Genomic DNA, 24,920 nt, shown 5'->3' with positions numbered 1-24,920 from the left:
GAACTTCAGACACTTGGGATCTTCTAGATTTTGCAGAAACATTAGACTTGGTTGACTTTGCTGATCTGACTGACAAAGTGCTTGGAGCTCTCTCCGGATGTTCCTCATGGTCAGGTGTATTTTCTTCTACTTGTGACTTCATAGACTTTATGGAAATGGTTGACTTTGCAGTTTTGGCTGACATGGCACTCTGTGCTCTCTCTTGAGTTTCTTCTTCATCATCACCTTCCTCAGAAGTATTTTTTCCAGACTGAACTTCAGAAGCTTTAGATTTGATAGATTTTTTTGAAGCATTCGACTTTCCTGATTTAACTGACAAGGCACTTGGTGCTCTCTCTGAAGACTTAGTAGATACTTCGGAAACGTGTGACTGGACTGATCTAGCTGACATGCTGCTTGCTGCTCTTTCTTGAGTTAGCTCTTTCTTCTTTTCTTCATCAGGGCTCTCAGAAGTGTTTCTTGCTGCAACAGTAACAGAACATTTTGACTTGTTTGATATTACAGAAATGTTTGTCTTGGCAGAATGAGCTGACATTGAACTCAATGCTCTCTCTTCACTTTCACTTTCACCTTCAACAACTCTTTTCTTAGAATTGTCATCAACGTTTTCCAAGGGAACTTCAGAGACTTTGGATCTTCTAGATTTTGCTGAAACATTTGACTTTGCTGACTTTGCTGATCTGACTGACAAAGTGCTTGGAGCTCTCTCTGGATGTTCATCATGATCGCATGTATTTTCTTCTGATGGACCATCAAGTCCTTTTGACTTAGTAGACTTTACAGAAATGGTTGACTTTGCAGTTTGGGCTGACATGGCACTCAGTGATCTCTCTTGAGTTTCCTCTCCATCATCTACTTCATCAGCACTGCCGGTAGTTTGGACAGACTGAACTTCAGAAACTTTAGATTTGATAGATATTTTTGAAGCATTTGACTTTCCTGATTTAACTGACAAAGCACTTGGTGCTCTCTCTGAAGACTTAATAGAGACTTCAGAAACGTGTGACTGGACTGATCTAGCTGACATGCTGCTTGCTGCTCTTTCTCCAGAGCACTCAACACTTTCTTCAGCTGGAACATGAGAAGAACATTTTGGCTTGTTTGATCTTGCAGAAATGTTTGTCTTGGCAGAGTGAGCTGACATTGAGCTCAATGCTCTCTCTTCACTTTCACTTTCACCTTCAACAACTCTTTTCTCAGAATTGTCATCAACGTTTTCCAAGGGAACTTCAGAGACTTGGGATCTTCTAGATTTTGCAGAAACATTAGACTTGGTTGACTTTGCTGATCTGACTGACAAAGTGCTTGGAGCTCTCTCCGGATGTTCCTCATGGTCAGGTGTATTTTCTTCTACTTGTGACTTCATAGATTTTACCGAAATGGTTGACTTTGTAGTTTTGGCTGACATGGCACTCTGTGCTCTTTCTTCTGCTTCCTCTTCATCATCTCCTTCATCAGGACTGCCGGTCGTTTTGACAGACTGAACTTCAGAAGCGTGTGACTTTGCTGATTTTGCTGACATGCTGCTTGCTGCTCGTTCTTTAGTTTGCTCAGGCCACTCAGACTTCTCTCGTGCTGGAACATGAGCAGAACATTTGGACTTGTTTGATCTTGCAGAAATGCTAGACTTAACTGACTGCAGTGACATTGAGCTGACTGATCTTTCGTCACTCTCCTCTTCAACATCAACTTCTTCAGAGGTATCCCCACACTTTTCAGAAGGAACTGCAGAACCTCTGGATTTCTTAGATTTTGTTGAAGCATTTGACTTCACTGATTTAGTGGATTTGGCTGTAACGTTGGACCGTCCTGATTTGATTGAAATGACACTAGGTGCCCTATCTTCCTCATACTCAGTAGTGGTTTCTCTATCCGAGCCGTCACAGCATTTTGACTTACTTGATCTTGCTGAAATGTTAGACTTAATCGATTTTTCAGACATGCAGCTCCGTGACCTCTCACTGGTCTCCTCTTCAGAATCTCCTTCGTCACAAATGTCATCATTATGTTCGGGAAGAGCTTGAGAAGCTTTTGATTTTGTAGATATAGCAGAGGCACTTGACTTGGCAGAGATTGCACTTGGAGCTCTTTCTGTAGTGTCGTTGTCATCGTTGTTCTTCTCAGACCTGTCTGACATGGCACTAGATGCCCTTTTTTCAGCTTCCTTATCTGCAGTTGGCTCTTCATCATTTCCATCCTTATGGTCAATCTCCTCATTGGGAACTTCAGACAATTTAGATTTGCTAGATTTTCCAGAGATATTTGACTTCACCGACTTTGCTGATTTGACTGACATTGTGCTTTGGGGTCTTCCTTCACTTTTCTCATCTACTGCGTTTCCACCATCTGAAATGTCAGCACTTTCTGCTGAATTTGATTTGGATGACATTACACTTGGCACTCTCTCTTCATCTTCTCCCGCCTCTTCACCTTTCGCCTCTTCTTCAGATTGTTCATCAGTATTTTGTGACATCCCCTGTTCAATTTCCTCTTCAGCTTGTACCTCTTCAGTGAGAGAGGAGACCCTTGAGTCCTTTGATTTAATAGACGTTTTTGATGACATGGAACTTGATGCTCCTTCTTCATCAACATCTTCCTCTGATTTTTGTTGTTCGGCTGACGCTTCTGACTTCATTGACTTTTCTGATTCAGCAGACATGCTGCTTAATGATCCTTCTTCGTCATCGTGTCCTTGCATTTCTTCAGCTGTAACATCTAAAATGTCTGACTTGGATGTTGAAGAGGCATTTGAATGAACTGACATGGCACTTGATTGATTTCTCTGTATCCCGCCTTCTCCTTTTGTGTCATCTTCAGGATCTTTAGGCAATCCGCAGTTACAAGTGTATGATTTTTTTGATTTTCTTGACCTGCTTGAGGCCCCTGAAGCAACGGATGTTTTATCTGTAGGGCTCATTGATATATTTTGTATTGGGGATGCTTCATCCAACACTTCACTTCCTGGTGTCTCTTCCCTTTCAGGTTTACTATTCTGAGAAAATGCTCTTGAAGCACTCAGAGGGACATCTCCATCATTATTCTGATCCTCTTCATGGTCTATTAATACCTCAGCAGAAACAGATCCTGTTTGCTGTTCTTGCTCCATTATTTCAGCAGTTTTGACATCGACCTCATCCTTTGGGGAACAGTCAACCGAAACCTCCCGGTTGTCCGTCGTGGAGGATTGCCCCTTGCACTTTGGTGAGTAAGAATCACTGATGGTGCAGTACTCTACGATTTCATCCGTCTGCTCCACACAACTTTCTGTCTCCAGTACTTGTTCTATCTGCTCTGTTGTATGATCCTCGCTCGTCTCAACCACTGTCTTTCTAGAGACCATTGTACGTGAGGACGCACTTGAGCTGGAGGTTTGAATGCGACGAGATGTTCCATGTGTCCCTGGGATGTTTTTCCAGATATCGTATTCCTGGCAGTGTCTGCAGCGGTGAGGACAGTGAGGCTCCTCTGCATGTTTTTGACAGCGTCTTGCGATGTAAGCCTCCTCTTGCTCACTTGCAGAGATGTTTTCAGATTCTGAATAGCTTTTTTCGCTGACCTGTGCAAAATAGGAGGGGTCATTGTGTCCCTGTCGGAACTCACAGGTCGTCCTTGTTTTCTTCCTTACTTCTGTGGACCAATGTAATGTTTCGTCATTTTGTAGCCTGAAGCGAACTTTCATCTCCATTGACAAACTGCCATCTTTATTCACACGAACCCGTTTCTCTATATCATCCTCTCTCATCCCACCACCAGTGTGCGGGCGGGAGTCCACTTTATCTGGAGAGTCAGTTCCATCTGGTAATGACTTGTCAGAGGTAACTGAGTGCCTGGTTGATCTGTTGTCAGATTCCAGTTGTGAGTTGGCACTTTGCTTTGTTGAAAGTCCTTGGATCAGCATCACAACACAACAAAAAGACAAATAAAAAACAAATGACATTGTGTACTGTACAACCATACTGAATATTACAGTCTGTCACCAGTGAAACCCTTGTTAGAATGTACAGTAATTCATTTTTAAAAAACGAATTCAGTGATGAAGTCTGAGGTGGTCTGTTTTTCCTACCTCCATTGCAGCCACTGGAGTGAGAATTTAGGTTCGGGAGTTTGTCGTAAGATGTTTTCTCAAAATTCTCCACGACGGACGGATGAGAAGGCTCACGTCCCATACAGACAAGCACACTAGGGCTCTGCATAAGACTCTGAACATTGTCAATCTGAAACATAAATAATTATTTAAGCATCAGCATGTTAACTGTATCCAAAAACAACAAACAATACTTTATATTATATATTGGAAGAGATTGACAAGCTTGTGTTTTTTGAAAAGTTGGCGTTGAGTGCCATTGACAGGCCATTATTTGAAGTAAATGTAGAATTTTACCAAGTAGATATCTGGCGGAATATTTTTTTTTCTTTTACCTCTTAGTCCTTGTCAGCATTATAGACACTGTCTGTGGGGAACTGAATGTTTGACATGCCAATGGTTGAAAATGTGTTGCCCTACTGCTGAGTGCTTACTGAGGAGATTGTTCATATGGGGGTTGATTGAAGCTTCTGTAGCTATTTTTCATACGACATTTGTATTACTCAAATAGCATTGAGTATTGTTATTTTGTTTGTGATATTGTTTCATGTAAGAAAATGCCTAGTGAACACGTTTTAAAAACATTTATGTTTTAGGCTGATGTTTTTGGCAGTTGAATGCTCTAAATCCCTGCAAAAGAAAAGCTGGGAGTCGAAGACAATTTAAATATCTGAATCAAGTAAGGCAGGGGTGTCAAACTCAATTTCATCACGGGCCACATTAGCATTATGGTTACACTCAAAGGGCCGGTTGTAACTTTAAGACTATATAAAAATGCATATATAAATATTTAATATATAAAATAATGTATTATATTACATTATTGCCTCTGCATTGGATTATTATCGGATAGGGTAATAACTTCATAATTAACTACGTCTGAAAGCAGAATTCTAGGGCAAGTAATTGCAAGTCTCTTCAGTGAGAATGTCACAAAATGATTTCAACAGAAAAGCCAAATTCTGGAAAAACAAAAAAATTAGAAGTGACATTTTGAAAAAAAAGTAACATTTTGAAAAAGAAATCTAATTCTGAGAAAAAAAATCTAATTTGAGATGCATTGTGGGACATGTAGTTTATGGGCAACGTGCTTCTGTAAAGTAGCATGTAACTGTATAATAAACATATTATATTCTTTGCAAGCTCTTATGGGGCCACATAAAATGAAGTTTTGGTCCCGGGCCTTGAGTTTGACACCCCTGATCTAAGGGAAACTTCACCAGGGGAATTGTTGCAATTATGAGCTGCCTTTGTAACCACGGGTAATTCTGTTATCCTGTTTTACTTCACTTCTCCATGCAAGGCCTAATAAAAGGAGCTACTCCTCTCCTGTAGTTTGCCTTCATTCTGATGAACACAAATTGCCGTCTGATAAGAAAACAGTACCTTTCGCAGTTTGATCATTTTGGCATTTTCAAAGCAGCCAACTTTCCGGATAAAGATAATTTTTTTGCTAAATATTATTAAAACATTTAAAATATAACACAATTGTAAACCCCAATAGGTAATCCATGGGTTCAAACAATACTACATAACATCTTAGAAAACAGTCATCTTTAAATAACAAGGAAACAAAGATAATAATATATCACTCAATTTGATTTCATATTAATATTAATTGTGTGGTAAAGTTGTGAAGATTGTAAAAATACATCTGTTCTTATTGGTTTCATTTATGCAATAGTACGTTTTTATGACACCCAATATTGAATTGTGCTGTCTCTGTTCACTGACAGCCATGCAACAAATATTGAGAGTTTTGTTGATTTAATTTTGCTGTCTGCAGTCTGTTTTGATGAAAGTGCAGTTTTGATTCCTAAATCAGATGTGTGTGAAGGCAGATGAATGGCTTCCTCCATGGCCACACGAAGCCCAGGTGAAGATAATGAATTGCCACTGTGGAAGACACCTTTCTGAGACACCTCTGGTATCAAAGTAAGAGAGTAGAGTCTCAACGTTGACCTGTTTTTCCTCCCTCAAAAATAGCTCTGATTTGACCAAGATTAATGGGGTGTGGAGAAATTCCCCCGATCTGAATGTGTGTGTGAAGGAATATCCCGGTTTCATTCCCTCATGAACGCACTCAAAACTATTTATCCCACCAGACTTCAATTACAACGAAACTCTAAATGCAAACCACATCATTTATATTGTTTGAGTTGGTGGTGTTTTCTCCTAGATTGAATGACCATACGAGTTAAATAAACTGAATATAAATAAAACCTAATTACATGTGGATTTAGATGTTTATATTGTCAGTTATCTCGAAATGTCTGCGAGTTTCGAGAGCACCAGGTTGTCTTTCATATTTCAGAAATAGTAGGCATATATCATCCTCTTATTATTAAAACAAAGAGGGTCACCTTTTATAAGGTAACATCCAATGTCAGTATTTATTTTAATTTAAAAATATGTATTTCTAAAATCATTTAAAATATTGTGGGTTTTTTTTAAATCTTTTTTATATTTAGTATATTATAGTGTATTTTTATATATATATATAAAACCAACAATGCGATAATATAGGCCTAAGACTTTTAATGCGATATGATATGTTTATTATGAATATACACCCAGATCTTTAAAATGATGTTTTGAAATTGAATTTTGTGAGGAAATTACTTTTTTTAATTGTGTGTTAGCACAAACTGATAGTTAACAAAACTCTCAACTGGAATATAGTAGGGAATCCATCCTGTCACTAGAGGCCTCTCTTTCACTCTGTTTATCAATCTCAGGCATGAACACCAGCAATGTGGAACAACTCTTCTAAACAACAACCGAGTGCACCTTCTTGTTTTTCTATCCCAAAGGAAAATGTTATTAAAGGCAACTCCTATAGTAGTACAAATGTAAATTTCAGATTCGAACATCCATACGATCAATTCATAAACACACGGGACCGCATTCACTAAGGGTCAACAAAGAAAAAACCCTCTTGTAATAAGAAATGTTCCTAACACCTAATGTTCACACCCTGTTCTCACAAACTCCACAGAGTGAGAGAATATCAAATTCAAAATATAAATAAAAATGACACCCTCTTCTGGCTAATTCACAATGATGATTTCAAAATAACAAGTGATAAATTGTATTTGTATTAACATAAAATCCCATAAATATATATTTTAAGGTTGTTACCAATTTATCTTGACAGCCTCTACTCTAGCTTGTTGTGATCTCACCTTGCGTCCATCCAAAGTGTACAGCTTCCTGACGTGGTACTGCATGAGCTCAGACACTTCCTCTATGAAAAGCCCAAAGCTGCGTAGACTCCTGCGGTGCAAGGCAATGGTTTTCCTTGACGAGGGGTCGCTGTTCTTCACCAGCACCAGCCTCTTACTGTGCCTCTGGTGATGCATGTGGCCTGAATGTGCCACAGGGTGCTCCTCGGGCCTGGTGGGCCCCCTGAGGACATACTGCTGTGGCTGGTGGTGGTGACAGGGTGCATGAGCGTGATACAAAGGTGAGACATGAGTCTCTAACGCTTCCACAGCTTGGGTATGTCTATACTCAGAGCAAATGTAGCATTCCTCCAGAGGCTCATGATGGGCCAGGATGCCATGGGTGTTGATCCAGGGGAGCCGGCTGGTGTGATGCTTGAAAGGGAGAGAAGACATGTGGGAGTCTTCCCCCCCCACAGCATTGAAGCACTGGTAGTTGCGTCTGTGGGAGGACATGTTGGGCCGGGGTCTCTCTGCTCTGGGGTCAGGGGAGCAGAGGGCAGGTCATGCTTCTCCACCACAGCCTAGGGGAAGGGGTCGCACCACACATCTCCCATTGAGCTCAGGCTGAAAGAAAAATGGAAGAGTTGAGAAAACAGAATAGGTAAAGATCAAACAGGGTTTTAAAATGTTCAAAGCAAAATAAGCAAACAAAATTACGTCCATTTGAGCTTGTTCCTGGTAACCCAGCATGGCTACTCAGTACTTAAGTCTAAATCTACCTAAACTTATTAGGGCTGAAAAAAGGCTTGTCTGAAAAAGAAAATCCTTACAAAGAAGCAGGCTTTAGGTTTATTTATCTTGTGTTGTGTGATGTGTCCGTATAACTAACATACAGACTAGGAATAGCTAGATTCACAGTTTAGCAGTTGCTGGAATCACTCACCAAAAGAACCATCTACATTTTAAAGTGGGATACACAAGACAGGGTTGTTACATTCTGAATGTACCGACTTCTGATAGGATCACAGAGTAAAAGAAGACGGGGATAATGAGGATACAGCCAGAAATAAATCCACCAAGTGACTTCAAATAACAAGATTAAGTCTCAGCAAGCAGCGAAAGTGGACACTACCTTGATGATTGTCACCGTCACTGAAGAAAATGCATCCATAGCCAGCTTTTCCTGCAATCAATAACGTAAGGATTACCTATAAAAAGCAGCGATATCTGCAACAGGCACGATGCATGCTTACTGTGACAATGCTAGGAGGTAGAGATAATTCATTGTTGTCTGATGAAAAGAGAGGCAAGCACAATATGATATGCAAATAAAAATGAGTCAAATCGAGGGGCTATAAAATAGGCCAAGCTTGACTGACACGTTCAGGTTTGGCTGTTGTCCTGTTATTGTATTAGCATTGTAGACAGTAGTGAAGCAGCAAGTGTTTCCTCTGGATGAACATTTTGGCAGAGAAATGAAAAGTAATTGATTGATGTAAATACTCTTATATGTCGTGTTGCCAGCCGCAACCTTTAAGGCTTAAGGTTGAACCTGCAGTATATCCATTTAATGCTTACAGAGGCATTTTGTCCACCTCAAATAGAATATTTTCTCCTCCATAATCCAGGATCATGAAAGTTAATTATATTCCAGTTTTCTTATTTTAGAAAGAACACATCATTTCCATAGCCAGCTATACTTTATTTTTTGACACCAAACGATAACATTTTATATAATATATTCAATAATCTCAGGAACAAGGCACAGCATAACATGAGATTACAAACAATGCTTGGCTGTAGATAGAAATCGTGATGAGAATAGAATGTTGAAAAAAAACAGGATGCCATTATTACAGGTGCCATAGGATGGTGTGTGATCATTTAAAAAAAAGAGAGTATATATTTAATAGAGATGGTATATATTTGATTATAAAACGGACATGTCAAATCAAGCAATCTGATTGGTTCTTAGCCGTGATATACTGAGCGTATACCACAGGTAGAATTGTAGTTACTTTTCACAACAAGTCAGTATCCCTCCGCGTCTGAGTAAACCTGTATGCAGTTGGGCTGAAAAGCAAACTACCTGCCTGCTTCGCGTCGGGCCGAACCAAACCCCTTAGCTTTGATATAATGAGCCTGTCGTGAGCTATTAAATATATATTAAAAATATAGCTTAAGTATATTATTTAGTTTGTAAAGATAACTGACCATTATGTAAGGTAGTGTTGGCTACTGTAGTTTGAAAACATTGCAGAATGTAGTTATTTCCGAAACATGGCAGTTATACATTTTTAAAGTAGATGCTACCCAAGCAAATTACAGATGCAAGGAATACTGACCATGACCAGGAAACATATGTGGCCTTTGCATCTCTAGAATAATACTTTTTCAGGCCAGCCTGAGTTTATCTAGTTCACCCTAGATGTTTCCATACATTCTTTATGTAAATCACACAAACAAAACACTGACTAACATGACTAAAATCCTACATTTGATTTTCCAAAGTGCAGTTCCCAGTCTCCTTGTTTTAGTTATCGGTGCATATGTTATTTAAATAAGTCCACAAGAGACAGGAGTCCATATTACATGTACAGTACAAAGGTATGTATACTCACATGATGCACATCTCTAAAAGTCCAACATTTAAAATAAATACTCCAAAATCCACAGCAGGAAAGAAGTAAACTCCCAAAGAAACAGCAAAAGCTTTCACGAGCAGAGAAGCGAGAGACGAGTTCAAAAGCCTCCTTCCAGAAGCGGGCCTACCCGCTAATCACGTACATGGGAGGCTAAGGATAGAACGAAAAGCCCTGCTAATCACTCTGAGATTGGACTGAAATCTGCTGAGGGGCTTTGGACACATGACTTGGACTTCACCATTGCGTAAAGGGAGTAAGACACGCTTTAAGAAAGCATTTGAAATCTCATTGACGATATATGACCAGGCATAATGGTCCCTCTTTAACCATTCATTATATGGCTGCTATTTCTCTTGGGTTTTATCTTAAAAAAACACAAAGACATGATTCTACTTGTTTATACGTTATACCTGATCAAATAGAACATGCACAATATGTGTATAGTGAGAATGAAGAAAATACAGCTCTTGATTTTTATTGACTTTAAATTGAGCTTTTATCGTTTGAAATGATATGTGTCATGCACTGGATGTTTTTATTTAATTATTCAATGTGTTGCGCTTTATAGATTTGAATTGTTATTCTTCTATAAAAAAAAATGGACACTATAAAGCAACGTTACCTTTTGCTGTTTATTTTAAAGAATGTAAAGAGTCAGTTGGCTAATTTCTTCTTACACTCAGTTTCGCTTATTTAAACCTGCCATCTTGTTTTCTGTTGCATTTACCTGAACTACGACAGAGCCTTCCGTTTTTTTGAATGATTTACGGCCAGAATATCCCTCGGCCCATTTCACACCCTTACTTATTGTTGCTTCATGTCATGAAATCAACAAATACTTAACAAAGAGTGGTCCAAAGGGTCAAAGCCAGATGAATGAGGAAATATGGCAGCATTTCAATTATCCATTTATTTCCCATGTCAATGTGATACTGATGGCAGAGGCACTCCCCCCGGCTGATGGGCCTACATCCTCCTAGCCACCTGGTTGGCAGTCTCCATTCATGTAATCATAGTGTTCCACCTGCATGTTACATGTGAAACACAGTCTGACATTTTTTTAAACTTTACTTTCCTCATTTAAATATTGTTCGGGTCAGCTAGATCTTCTCAAGGACAAAGCAACTTCCCCAGAGCACATGAGAGGTTACCCTTATCTGAGGCTCACAGACGGCATGCCGATCCCTCCCTGTGATGCCGGGAGTTTCAATAAGTGCTTCATCATCACAGGAGCACCCACTCCCACAAAGCCAACACAATCACACGCTCAGCGGGGGGCTGCCCCCGTGCTGCCATCTGTCTTCAGTCTTAAGGAGCTTGATGTGTCATGGTGGGGTGGAGCTGACTTGAGGAGGGCAGATTTATGTGTCCTGACTCATGGGAAGAAAATAGCAGATAGACCCCCCCCCCCCCCCCCTGAGTCATGACGGTAAGTGCTGAGAACATGGTTTTGTTCTCTCACTGTGGGCTTTCCTGTGCAAGGAAGACACCTCCCCTCACTCCTTCAAGTCAAGTGAAAGACTTGGCAGCACGAGTCATCAAATTGTTATCAAATGTTTGAATTTCCCTTTTAAAGACTTTCCCCACGTCATTAATGAAATCTACAACTTACACCAAACATGCTCTCAGAGTAAATGAGAACCTGTAGTCCGCATTCAATTAATTGAACATGATAAACAGGTGTTTCCAGTCAGCAGTCCAGCCTCCACCCTGCCAATACAGTTTTGGAGGGATCACAGTCACAGCAGGGCGTCCAGTAGCTCATCTGTCAACACGTGAGCACCGATGCACAGGTTTAGCACCCACCCCCCCCACCTCGCTAAAGAAGGACGCCTTCCATGTTAGTTACAGTCCTGCAAAAGCTCTGCGCCCAGGAAGTCCTAAAATGGATAAAATAAAATAAAAAAGACATGGACCTTTCAACCCAAATGCAAGGTTATTTCAAAAAAATACTGTCACTTTAATGGTATGGTGGTAAAACAAAATAGAAAATGTAATGTAAAAATATGTGTTTTATGTATTGTGTTTTAATGCTGTATTGCATGTCTGAGTTATTTGAACTATCTTCTGTTGTTCATAATATTGCCCCTATTTTTTTTAACCTTATTTATTTATTTATTATATCATCAATATGGAAGTTGCTAAGTTTCTCTCATTGTACTTATTGGTTACATAAACATATACCATTTTATTCTGTAAATGCATTTATTAAAAGCAAACAACAACAAAACTACACATCAAAAGATACAAATAAATACATTATTTGTTTAAGTTATGACGTACAAGTACACAAAAAATATTAGCAACTTTGGTTGTCACAGCAGAAAGAAATACAAACAACACAGTTCTAGGATTACGTGAAGTGTATTTCGTATTGATCGTGGTTAGGTATGTTTTTGTTGACTGCAGTTTCCTATGCTGAGCATGGTTTTGAAATACTCATTAGAAAACCAATGTGCAACGTGCCAACATGAAAGCTGTCCCTCCATCCGTTGTTAATCTATCCTGAAGAAACGCCCTGAATAGATCAACTGTCCGCCTGTTGAGGATGAGAAGTACATTAAGGCACACCGCAAGGAACAAAATCATTTGTTTAGCCTGTAGAGTTTATTCTAAACATTTAAGAACCTGTGCAAATCTCATGTTAATGAGATCGCAGACAGACGTTATCTCTGTTAACACTTTAACCTTTACATGTCCCAGCCAGGTCAGGGTGAGGATTGAAGGCAGGTAATGTAAAAATAACACAGAGGAGAAGCCTTGCCCGCAAACTTACACAATCGTACAGTAGCAGGCTCACACTCTGGGCAAATCCTATTATCCTTACAGAAAACCTCTGGAGAACACCAACTCAAGTGTCCTCCAATATCCATACATTTGGCTTGTTTTATTTGAGCAGCAGAACTCTTTAGGTTTGTTTTAAGTAAGCAGAACATTATTTGTGTGTGTGTGTGTGTGTGCGTGTGCGTGTGCGTGTGTGTGTGTGTGTGTGTGTGTGTGTGTGTGTGTGTGTGTGTGTGTGTGTGTGTGTGTGTGTGTGTGTGTGTGTGTGTGTGTGTGTGTGTGTGTGTGTGTGTGTGTGTGTGTGTGTGTGTGTGCGTGCATGCGTTACAACCTGCCTTCATAAGACATGAGAGTTGACAATCCTATTAGTGAAAGCTAAAAGTATACTCAAACATCCTCTTCCTCAGCTTAATCAAACCAGGTAGTTACCTAATTATTATGCAATAAAAATATAGTAGCAAAGCTCTTTTTTTATTCTGTATATCTACTCTTTTCTGCACTTAATGACAAGAATGTGTTACCAGATGATAATTATTTCACCATTACTATATAGCTGCAGCTTCTCTCATAGCCACTAGATGCTAACTCACGGCATCAAGTTAGTGGAAGAATCCTAACATTTCTCTCAAATGTTGCCCATAGGGGACAAGCCAAACTAAATTCCTGAACTAAATAAATATTGTAAGCTTTCTAAATCAGTATACAGCTGTAGCGACGAGTGTGATAGCAATCTGCTTAGAGCCAAACCTAAAAAATGATTATACATATTATCATGAAATGGGTTTGAGAAGTTCCCCCTGGGCTTGGGTTTGGGTCTGACCTATGTCCTGTTCCCCTTTTTATTTTTATCTTCACTTTGCTTTCAAATAAGGAGACAACTCAAAGTTGAATCATTCAAAGAGATAGAATCAATATAATTAAGTAAATCAATTATAAATATAATTGGTTTATTGAATTAAAGAAGAAATAGTTGTTCTCTTAAATGTTCACATGCCAGATGGTTGTAGGATAATCTGAAAGCTATATCATATGCTGATATGTAATTGTCCGTAGGCCTGCACTTCTCTGTATAATTATTATCCCACTACTAAGCAGGAATTTGTCGGTTTAGAGGTAGCATAAGTTGGCCAATAAGGTCATGGGCTATTGTAATTAATGGGGTTGTGTAAATCCTTAGTTACAAACACATTGGGGAATCAGCACTGTGAAAGTGCAGACTAAACATTTTGCAAAAGCAACATTTAGAAAACTAAAGGGTCAGGTCTTGCACAGTGTGCTTCAAAAGTTGTGATTTCCGAAAAAGCCCAATAATACATTTATTTACCCCACATGCTGCTGTTTTTATATATGGAGCATTTCAAGTGCTAGGGAGATTAAACGTGAAATAACTGTAGCACATAATACTATTATTTGATATTTTTGTCAAATAAGCCTAATTCACTCGAAATGAGAAAAATATCAGAAAAAACGACATAGTATAGTACGTCCAAAATATGCAAAACATACATAGTATAGTGTGTCCAAAACATCAGAAAAAACGACAGATTTGTAGGTAATATAAACAATGACTTTTGAATGCAAGTGTTGTATTAAATGGTACCCTCTGTTTTGAAAATAATTAGTGCTCACACTCTAAGTGGAGACCAATGGTCAGTGAATTCAGGTCTTGTGCCCACTATAGGTCAGTGGATACGTGACTGTAGCTGCTTTATTCAGCTATCTCTGCTCTTAAGTATTCCGCCATCTGTAATAAACATAGACCTCTACCGCTCATATCCTGTTTTGAAGCTGTCAACATATTACTGAGCTCTGGGGACAACTGAGTGAGTCATTTCCATGTGTCTCATTTTTGATGTTGAGTCTTTAAGGAAGCTAGGCTGAGCATCCAGCAGGAAGGGATTCCTCCGAGCTCAGACATCAACAACATCCCGAAAATTACATCCCTAAGTTAACGTAAAGGTCGGAGGAATGGGAGTGAGCGTGGAAATGATGCCAAAGTGACCTGTTGTCAAGGTCAGTCAGGAGAGCTCTTCAGCAGAACTTCTGAGTGTAAACAGCACACATCAAGGCAGCGGAAATGCTTTGAGTCATGCCTGACGTACTTTATCTCTGAATAAGCAGCTGTAATGGGGTTTGTTGTTCCAGTATGTATAGGAACTTGCATCACCGATCAGTCATCTTCTATGACTCTTACACTTACACATGTTTTCTGGCACCTGGTCGACAGAGATTTCAGTTGTAATTCCAGAGATGTGGGCAGGATGTCTTTGTGTGGCTCTTACCTCTTTCAGGTCCGATAACAACGAATAAATAACAAGTTGATCGAAATGCTTTTATTGTCTGACTTACAGTCCAACAGCCAAAGATATTCAGTGTTTCAAGCAGCACATTTCTTTCTTTCTCACATTTAAGAAGCTGGAATCACCAAATGTTTGCTGAGAAAAAAACCTTATCGCTTAAGGTTTTGTGGTCATTTCCAACATATAAATTATAATGCTAAGAAAATAATCCACTACAGAGAGCAAATGCAGTGCGTGTCTTTAAGTCAGATCCACATGAGATAAACATGAAATCGTGTTTAAATTTGTCACCTTTAACATTTTCAAATATGTTAGAAAAACTGTTTTTTGAGAGCTTTTCAGTTCATGATTTAATTTAGAAATGGAGTATTTAAATCAATATGCATTTTAAATATATAGCTATATCCAACCCAGATATTTATATGTGTGAAGTAGCCAAAGCAAGGACATATCAAACCCTCTTTTTTTGTTTACCAAAACCATAAATAAATCAGCAACAATGACAACAAGTCCACATTTTTGTTAACGATGAAGATAGGTTAATTATTATATGTGCTTATGCCAGCTACAAAGCACATTTTTTCCTTTAGAAAAGGTTGTTAAACTCAATTCTACCTTTATAAATAAATGATATCCGCTCTAATTTTATGAATGATATTTGATGAAATATATGAAACTTAATTACACTCCTTGTTTCTCTCAAGCTGTCATCAGGCCACTTGGCTGTTTGCTTTGTCTATCCTCCACAGTAGCTGTTAAAAGGGGCTCTCTCACACCGCTGAACTTATAACATCACTCATCTAAATCATTAGTGCGTCTGCATTTCAGGATGCACGCTGAGTAAACTCTGTTGGTGCAGGACAACGGAGCCAGAGCCGCGATTTCAGTATATAGACGCACTAAAATGGAAAAGATGGGGAGTGACTTCAGATCAAAGACATCCCTTTGCCCTTTTAATTTAAGGTTTGGACACAGCCTTAGCTCATGCTTTCCACATCATTTTAGAAGATTACCAAAGTAAGCAGGAATTAGCAATATACTCAACAGATTTAGTTTATATCTGATCCCAATGGAGACAGAAGAAAGTTGTCAGAAAAATGAAAACACTGCACACAATGTTATAAATATCTCAATTTATGAATCAGAAATATGCAATGCCTCTCCCAGTTATTCCCACAATACGGCATCACACGCGGAACAGATAAGGATGTTCTATCTCTTAAATGGAACAACCACATTGCAATTAGGAAGCACAATAGGAACATCCTCCTCCACATTGAGGTGAAGAGTTACACCCCCCCTGGGAGAATCTGCAGCAGTCCAAAACAAGCCAGATAGCGCTGCAGCACACAGACAGTAGACCAGTGCGAGCCATGCTATCAGAGAGAGGAGAGGGACCAATGCGGGCCAGGGCAGTACAAATAGGACATGCATTGCAATTTTTCGTCACCTTTTTTAATAATAATACATGTCATTTAAAAGTGTTTATACATCTGAACTTGTCAGTGCTGTTGGAATGCAGTGAAATATCTGAACACACAAGCTCTTAATAAAGTGGGGAGTTTGCTGAAATGCACATAGTTTTGGAAGACATTTCTCAATCCTTTTTTTTTTGTACATCCTGCAGCAGAAGCTTTACCGCCTGTGCCGATTTTGGTAATCAGGCCGCGCTTATGGGTAAATGGAAATCTAGCCTTCTCCTTCCCTGGGTTGGCAGCCATGTGCTGGCCTCCCTATACGCGGTTGCCGGGCGCCTGTATCTGCTTAGAACAGGTGCCGGATCCCGTTCAGCTGCAGCATTCACAGCACAGGTACGGGTGGGAGGCCCTTGGCTGCTCACACAGTCCCCCAAGTTTTCCAGGGGTCCCCATCTGTGTCCCCGCACATCCTCTGCCACATGGCACCTGTCCCTCGACGAGTCTGGTCCATTCTTCGTCCGGCAAACGTACACGCCTGCCTGCCACCCCGCACGCTGCCTGTTGTTGAGCCACAATGAGATGAAGAATAGCTGCACCCATAATCCCTTGCTGTGAGACGCGCGCGCGCGCGTGTGTGTGTGTGTGTGTGTGTGTGCGTGTGCGTGTGTGTGCGTGTGTGTGTGTGTGTGTGTTTTCTCCCTCCTTCTTTTCCTCCTTTGGCCAGATTTAGGGCCAAGTACAAATTGTAAACAGGTTATTATGCTGCTGTAACACACTCCAGCTGGAAATGCACTCCGACAACATTTAGTGTTTTTCTGTTGTAAGTGTGTCTTTATCCGTCGCACAGAGTAGTTTCATTTGGTGTAAAGTTCACTGCGTTTACTGTGATTAGGATGCTATAATGAGTTTGTTGTTCTGTATCTGTAGGGCTTGACAGGAAAGAGAGGATTTTCCCTGCAGAATCACTTAGTAAATAACTTTGCCTCATCTATTTGCAAATGACTTTTGTGATTTTTGCAGCTGCATGCAAGTAGGTTTAAGTAAGCGTTAAGTATTTCTTCATCAGAATCAGAACCAGGTTTATTACCAGGTAGGTTGACACATACGAGGAATTTGACGTGGTGTTGTGGTGCATACATAAAGGTAAAACTAAAATGTAAAACACAGATAGAAAACTATTTTAAGAAGACTATAATAATATAAAAAATAAAATAAAAAGTATAGTCAAATATAGCAGTATTTACTTTGAAATAGAATGTAATAAAATATGTGCAGTGATAAAAAACAAACAGATATTGTGTATATTGTGTGCATTAATGTAATGCATAGAGTCTATGATGTGGCTGAAGTAAAGTGTCAGTGGGGGGGCCGGGCCATGCAGCAACAATACAAAATAACTCAAACACACCATGATATACAACAACTATAGAAGGCTTACAGGGCTATCTTTACACAGGGCTATCTTTAAAGGGCATCCTAGTCTCAAGATTTGATAAGCCTTAGTCACGTACTTCAAATCAGTCCCTTCCTCTTGACCTTATAGTAAATAAGCAAATAACGTCATTTAGCACATAATGCTTGACCTAAAATATGATGTGATTGGACGCTCCCTCGCCGGCTACACAATAGATGCTGGACCAACCAGACAGTCGGCCTCCTCGTGCCTCCGGAGGATGATATTTAAAGTGATCACAGCTCACCTCGGCCCCAGCAGATGGATAATACTTTACACAGCTGTGCAAACCTCTGCACCGATGCCTGGCGCTGTTACCTTGACAGTTGGTGTTGAGTTAGACCGCCAAGTTGTTTGTTTGCCCAGGGAAGTGACGGCAGAGGAGGAAATAGGAAACATAACAGACTACCTGACGGACTCATTCCACAGGCTTGACCTGAGACTGGAAGTGAGCCAGTCAGCAATCAGAGAGAAATAACAAGCTCTTGTTTGTTCAGCCTATATCCTTATATTCACAAATATAGTAAATCTTGTTATTCTGCAAATGTGTGAAACATTCAAATTAAAGAGATGCACACACAGAAGCCGGGGCTTTACACACGACACCTGCATCGGGGTGTGTATAAAGTGTACATTTAATGCGGTTCACAACAATGTCATGGCAGTTTTTGTTGACACCTTATTTTCTCTTTTCTTTCTTGTTGATTTATTGCAGCTGAAATTGCAGCGATGGCTGTCTTAGTTTTTCTGCAGAAGCTTCTGACAAAAGGTTACGACGACGATGAGTCGACTTCTTGGGACGAAAGAATCGAGGCTGACAAGTTGAGTGTTTTGCCCTCACTTCCCGAAAAACTTAAAAGTCACAGGATTCTCAATCCTCTGATTAAAATCCTTCAGAGATCTTCTGGGAATTTTTACAGAAGGGATTTGGTTTATCAAAGTGTTATTATCCACAGGAGATTTGAAGTGGTCAGTTTGTTGGAAATCAGTGTGGTCTTAATGTGTTGGACACCACATGTTTATTACTCATCACTGATGAGGTACCTTAACGAGAACGTTGATCACGAAAACAACAGGTCCATTATATAAAGTTTAAATGTAATATCAAATTCATATTAATTATGGTTTCTTATAGTTGAATTGTATGTATGTATTTAAATGTGATGCGTTTGCTGTCCTGTGAAAAACGGTCTCTGAACACCAAAAGTGGAATTGTTTTTTAAAAATTGAGAAATCAGCTAAAGAAAAATGTTTGAACAAAATGTTTTTGTCTGAAAAAGATTATCTAAATGTCACTTCGGTGAAAAAGGACTGTTTTCTTAGTTCATCTAATTTGCTGTAGAGACCGTAAAGGTTTTCTTAGACATGTGGGACTTTAAACACTTACTCTAATATCAACACATAACACCAAACTAAAGTAATACAAATGCATTATGTTACAATTTACGCTAAAGTACCCTTTCCTTGTCTGGCCTAATGTGATGATGCTTGAGTCCTTGTCCGTGTCACAGTGTCCTACCCTGAGGCGGTGCATGTGATTATTGAGACACTGCAGGTGTTTACCAGGGGAGTCTGCAAGCAGCACCCTGAGCTGACCCTAACAACTCTGGGGCCGACGGTGCACCGAAGACCTACTTTCTCACCCCGCAGGCCTGGGGCACCACCCGTAATGCATCCAAAATATGGTCGCACTTGAAAGGGGACCCTTTGCAGACTTTGGACCCCTGCAGGCACAGAGGCTAATGATCTAACCCCAAAGAAAGGAGCATGAAATCGGCTGGCTACAAACACTGGTGCTTGATAAATGTTGTGATTCTGGTCAGTTTAATCACATTGTCAGCAAGGTGTGTCAAAAGCACACGATCATAGTTGAATGTGGGTATAAAGAAGGTATTTTAGGTACATATGTTTAACACAAGTGTTGTTTACTGATTTGAGAAACGCTGATATGCTTGTGGTTTGTCTGTGTACAACAGGCCAGGTTGACAAAGCCTCTCCTGAAATATGGTGGGTGAGTAAAGACGGGTAAGTGAGATGCTAATCAGCACGGCAGTGTTTCCTCCCGCTTGCTGAACAGCGGGTTCCCTTCCCTCACACTGGCTCTTTAGTGCAGGGCCCAGCCAGGCCCAAACATCCTGACGGAGAGAGGCTTTTCCCTTATCAGTCAGGAAACACCGCTCCTCCGCCACATCCTCTTTACAAGAAGCACGACTCAACCGTTCCCAAAAAAATGCAGGAAGACCAGCCAGACTCCAGGATTTGTCAAAAGCCCCTGAATTCCTTTTATCAAAAAAAAAAAAAGAAGAAAAATTCAAGGGAACAGAGAGGGTGAGGGGAGGGGTGGAGTAGGGGGGTTACAAAAAAAGAGAAAAATGAGCAGGGTGTAAAACAGTCAACGAAGCCCTGGGATTTATTTTTTTATTTATTCTGCACAGATTACCAAAGGTCTGCATCAGCAAGATAGAACACAGGGTGAGGGGGTGGGGTGGAAGAAGTGGGGTCCGGAGTGCCTAAGAATGGCACCCAGAATAAGACTCCAGGAAAACAAAGGACGGTTGAGATGGAGGCGGGTGGCGACGGCTGTGCCTGTTTTACACTAATCCTCTGAACCGGGACGAAATGAAAGCGAGAGGAGACGGAGGGAAGGAGGATGTGATGGAGGGTGGAGAAACCAAGGGAGTGGGTGTCAGAATGGGCCACTGGCAGCTTGGCTAAACAGAGCCCAAAATAGAAGAAATCGTATGACCCTGAAGTCCAAGCTGGACTAATACGACCCACCACCCCTCCACGTGTGTGTGAAATCATATAGTTACAAACAAAACACTTTTCTTACTTTTATTTATTGAATTCAGGACATTTTTAATTACGTGATAAATATATGAGGATAAATCTGCTTCATCTGCTTCCCAACAATACCTTAAATTATACTACATATTTATTTTGGTGTATGTTTTCTGCGGACACATTTCCAAGCAGCAACTTCGTTAATATAAAAAATGGAACTTTATTTTAAATTATTGTCTTTCACAAACCTAAATCAGCATACATTTATAGTTACCATTATTATCTTTCATCGTAGAGGTTATGATTATATATTATTAAGTACTTGGGAAGAAGTATAAACGCCTTTTTTCTTCATTATACACCATTCTGTTAAATTGCATAAGAAATGGCCAACTAAAAACTCAATCAATTACAACTAGTGAGGTAAAACTCCCACGATAATGAGAGCGAGAACATATAATACAAACATTCGAATGGAAAGCGTAGGTAATAGCATTACAGTAGCATTTATGCAAAACATCAAAGGACTTCAATTAGCTACTAAAGAGCGTCTGTACATGCCGCAGTGGAAACAGTAACAGGTGACATTTAAAAGTGGACAAAAAGTGTTTACGATTGTTCTTCTGGTTTAGAAATGTCATGACAACCGGAGGCGGCATACTATAGTATTTTGTGTCTGCATCCCTGAGGTGTCCATCTCCCTTTTTTTCATATTCCTCTCATAGCTCTTTGTTCTTTCCTCGGCTTCAGACAATCATATTGCTCAGTGATCACTTTAGGTTTGAATCATGGTGGGACGATGTTGCTCATGGATGCTTATACAAGATTTGAAATTACAGATAAGAGCACCAAAACTGTTCTCCGACTAGCACCCAAGTGCAACATCATCCCAAATGTCTTCACCCACTTAGACCCCATAGTGTCTCTGATCAGCCCCCTGTGTAATCTGAGTTTACGAGATGCCGTAGTTGTTGTAGTAGGCTGCCGTTGCGTCTGCGAGAACTGAAATGAGACTGGATTCTGTGGAGCTGCTGGGAGGGGCAGAACCAGCACTGGGAGACGTCAGCTGGATGTGTCCTGTAACAATCAGGCTGCTGCTCTGCTCGGGGGGGAACCCGGGCCCATTGGAGTTCAGGTACTGGTCAAACTCATCGCGGTCCACCTCACCCAGGAGCTCGGCCTGGCTCAGCTGGTCCAGAGTCTCCAGGTGACCCTGGGTCTCTGGTGGGGGGGACAGCTGACCCAGGTGTCCCTGGTGGAGCCCGTGGTGGATATGGTGGAAAGATGAGCTACTGTAGTAAGACAGCGGGACGGGGATCAGTCCCCCACCACCTTGGGACATGAGAGAGATGTGACCCATGTGTGCGCCCCCACAGTGGATCTGGCTCTGAGAATAGTCAGTGTGGTACGGGGGCGGGCTGCCCATGTGTGTCTGACTCTGGTGGTGGTCATCTGGGCAGGAGGAAGAGGAACTACAAGATGTGGAATAATAAGAGGGGGGGACATGCTCGTGGTCCATGGCATCTAAGGGGGACATCTCAGGGGGGGTGGGCAGGCCGTAGGGGTAGGTGTCAAAGCTACTGCTGGAGGGGGCCGGGTCTCTGAAGCTTCTGACGCCGGGCAGCGGGCTGGGGCTGGAGAAGCCGCTCCTGAGGCTGCCCTCGTCTTTGTCCAGGGGGTGACAGAGGACCCTCTGCTCGGGCAGGGCGTTCTGATCTGGGGCCAGCCCGCTCAGTAGGAAGCCGGGGTCCACCCGCTTGCAGATGCGTTTCAGCTGTTTCTTCCTGCGAGGCCGATACTTGTAGTTGGGGTAGTCCTGCATGTGCTGCACCCGGAGCCTCTCTGCCTCCTCCACATAGGGCCTCTTATCAGGGGGGGTCAGGGCCTTCCAGGACTTGCCTGCAAGAGGAAAACACAGATTTAATTTAATCTGCAAATCTTGAATGAGTTTGTAATTCAGTGTTGCACTTTTCTGTTAATTGTTTAAAGTCTGTTCTAACACAATGATAAATTACGACACACAATTTCTACAAATTGTAAAAAAAAACATAAATAAGTTTTGTGTGTATGTTTGAATAAATGTTTACACTTATACTCCCTTTTTGGATAATAAAGATACGACAATCCTATTTATAATGGTGGAATTGCAGCAAGAGTGTAAACATTAAACATAGGTACAATAGCACTATAAAACAGACATTCAATTAATAATAAGATTAGACTTTACTTTACTTTCAAAGGAAGACTCATAATTGCTATATTCATTTTTCATTCACTCGTAAAAGTAAAGACAAAACATCTATATTCACTTCTACTGAAAAGCTAATAATCAGCTTATTTTACTTTAAGTTATTAATTGTTTATAAAAGGGAAATAGTGCCCTTTTTTAAGATAAACACAAGTCCCTATTTTACCCTTATTTATGAAAGCATTTGAGATGTTTTGCCGTTCTGGAATTGGCTTTAACCTGATCTCCGATTTGCCAGATTTTGAATTTGGCACTAAATACTAATCCACTACCAGCGTAAATCCAACGCAGAATCATATATTTTCTTTACTAAGTCCATAGTCTTAACGAATGTTACGGTTTAACGGGGATGTTCACTTTGAGTAACGCGCTTCAAATGTCTGAAGTTACGTAATTAATTAATTTGGTCTGGCAACTAAGATTAAACACGTTGCTTTGTTGTCTTTTCTTTTTAAAACACATTTACCGATAACTGTCTCTTTTTTCAGATTCTAATGTAGGCTACATATCATTTTTGTGTTGGAAACAACTTTAAAACTTTAGGAAAAACCTCTGAGGCCTGAAGGCAATTATCAGTGTGAGGACCGTAAAAAATAGCAGTAATAATATTCACAATAATAATAGGCTATATGCAAATATTAATGCTCACATAACAATTAAAGTTGTTGATTAACAAAACTTTAAATAACTTTTTCTCACCCAACATTTTGCTGAGCTCGGCATTGTGCAGGTCTGGGTTTTGAACCGCCAGTCTCTTGCGCTCGTCTTTGGCCCAGACCATGAACGCGTTCATGGGCCGTCTGATACGCGGCTCCGGCGCCTTGTCCGCGGGAGTCCTTTGCGGGCCATGTCCGTCAGACGCGTCCCCGTCTCCTGGAGGACACTCGAAGGACTCCGGCCACGACGAGTACGCGCTGATGAGGGCTGCCATGTGCGCACTCTCCTGTCCAAACGTAGGATGCGCTTCTCACTTTGTCTCTTTGATAAGTTGTCTTCTCTGTGGAGATTGACTAAAGGCTGATTTAAAAAACTACAGAAACTGCTTTTATAAAATCCAGCGGTGTTTAACACTCCCTGAATCACTAGAGCTACAGGCGACAGTCAGATGTCAGGACAGGTTTGTGGAGATATGCTCAGCTGCGGCTCCTCCTCGTGAGTTATGATTCAGTCTTTCCTGGTGGATGGGGGAGCGCTTTATATTTGAGGAGCAGGTTCCAGGAGAAGCCCCCGAGGACTCTCGGCTCCTCCTTGATTGCAAGTTGAGCCCCGTGAAAAGGAAAAAGAGAGAGAGCAGCATTTCAACACCATTTACTACTTAAACTGGCCTCACAACAAAACAACACTTTCCACTGACAGAGAGCGAGAACTCAGTCACTGTGCAGGTTTATTTTATACAATTATGGTGGGTACACTTCATAAAGGACCAGGGTGAGTCAAAATGGAACAACTGAAATAATTGTTACCTATTAAAGAAAACTAATTCCTTATTCTAGATAGTCTTCATGTTGCTAGGAATTTGGCAACATTGTTTTTTTTTTGCTTTCCAACAAGGTTACCCTCACCTGGCCAACTGATCTAACCTGTCCTGCTCAACGAGTAATACTTGAACACTGAACTGGAAGTGTTTATAGATTTCCACTGAACTCCTAAGCATTATGGGTGTCATGGCCAAGGGAAACAACACTTTTTATTTTTAAGTTTTTATAATGTGCTGCATCTTTGAATATATTTGAAACTCCTAAGGATCAATATTATACTATTTTAAAATGACTGTACTGAGTTCTCTTTAATAGTTTAGATGCAGATCAATGTGGAACCTCTGAACAAATCTGTGGGTGCGAGGAGATGAAACCAGTGAACAAACACTACAAACAAATCAGTTTCCTTCTGTGGCCAAAGGCTCATATCAAATCCTTGAGTTCCTGTTGACAGGATACTCTGTAGAAGCTCACACTTTTACACACAAGGGCGCACACACACACACACACACACACACACTGCTGGAACACAGCTACTGATCACAGGTCAGATAGTATT

At 40.6% G+C, this 24,920-nt stretch overlaps 1 protein-coding gene across 1 annotated transcript; it reads right to left on the bottom strand.

Moving 5' to 3' along the window:
• Positions 1-20,672: 20,672 nt before the first annotated feature.
• Positions 20,673-24,054, bottom strand: sox7 (SRY-box transcription factor 7). The gene is made up of 2 exons (XM_079645599.1): positions 23,583-24,054; positions 20,673-22,534 (listed from the first exon to the last, which is right to left on the bottom strand). Exons 1-2 carry the CDS (start codon positions 23,812-23,814, stop codon positions 21,588-21,590), a joined length of 1,179 nt encoding a protein of 392 aa, XP_079501725.1. The 5' UTR covers positions 23,815-24,054; the 3' UTR covers positions 20,673-21,587.
• Between the last annotated feature and the right edge of the window lie 866 nt (positions 24,055-24,920).

This window comes from Notothenia rossii, assembly GCF_949606895.1.
Source record: "Notothenia rossii genome assembly, chromosome: 8".
Classification (NCBI taxonomy): Eukaryota; Metazoa; Chordata; class Actinopteri; order Perciformes; family Nototheniidae; genus Notothenia; species Notothenia rossii.
This window is presented reverse-complemented; position numbering and strand designations above follow the sequence as displayed.

Bases quoted from the DNA above. Each gene is read 5' to 3' on its own strand.
- sox7 (XM_079645599.1), bottom strand. From the start codon at position 23,814: ATGGCAGCCCTCATCAGCGCGTACTCGTCGTGGCCGGAGTCCTTCGAG. The intron at 22,535-23,582 runs GTGAGAAAAAGT...TTCCTCTTGCAG, and splicing joins CGAGCTCAGCAAAATGTTGG to GCAAGTCCTGGAAGGCCCTG.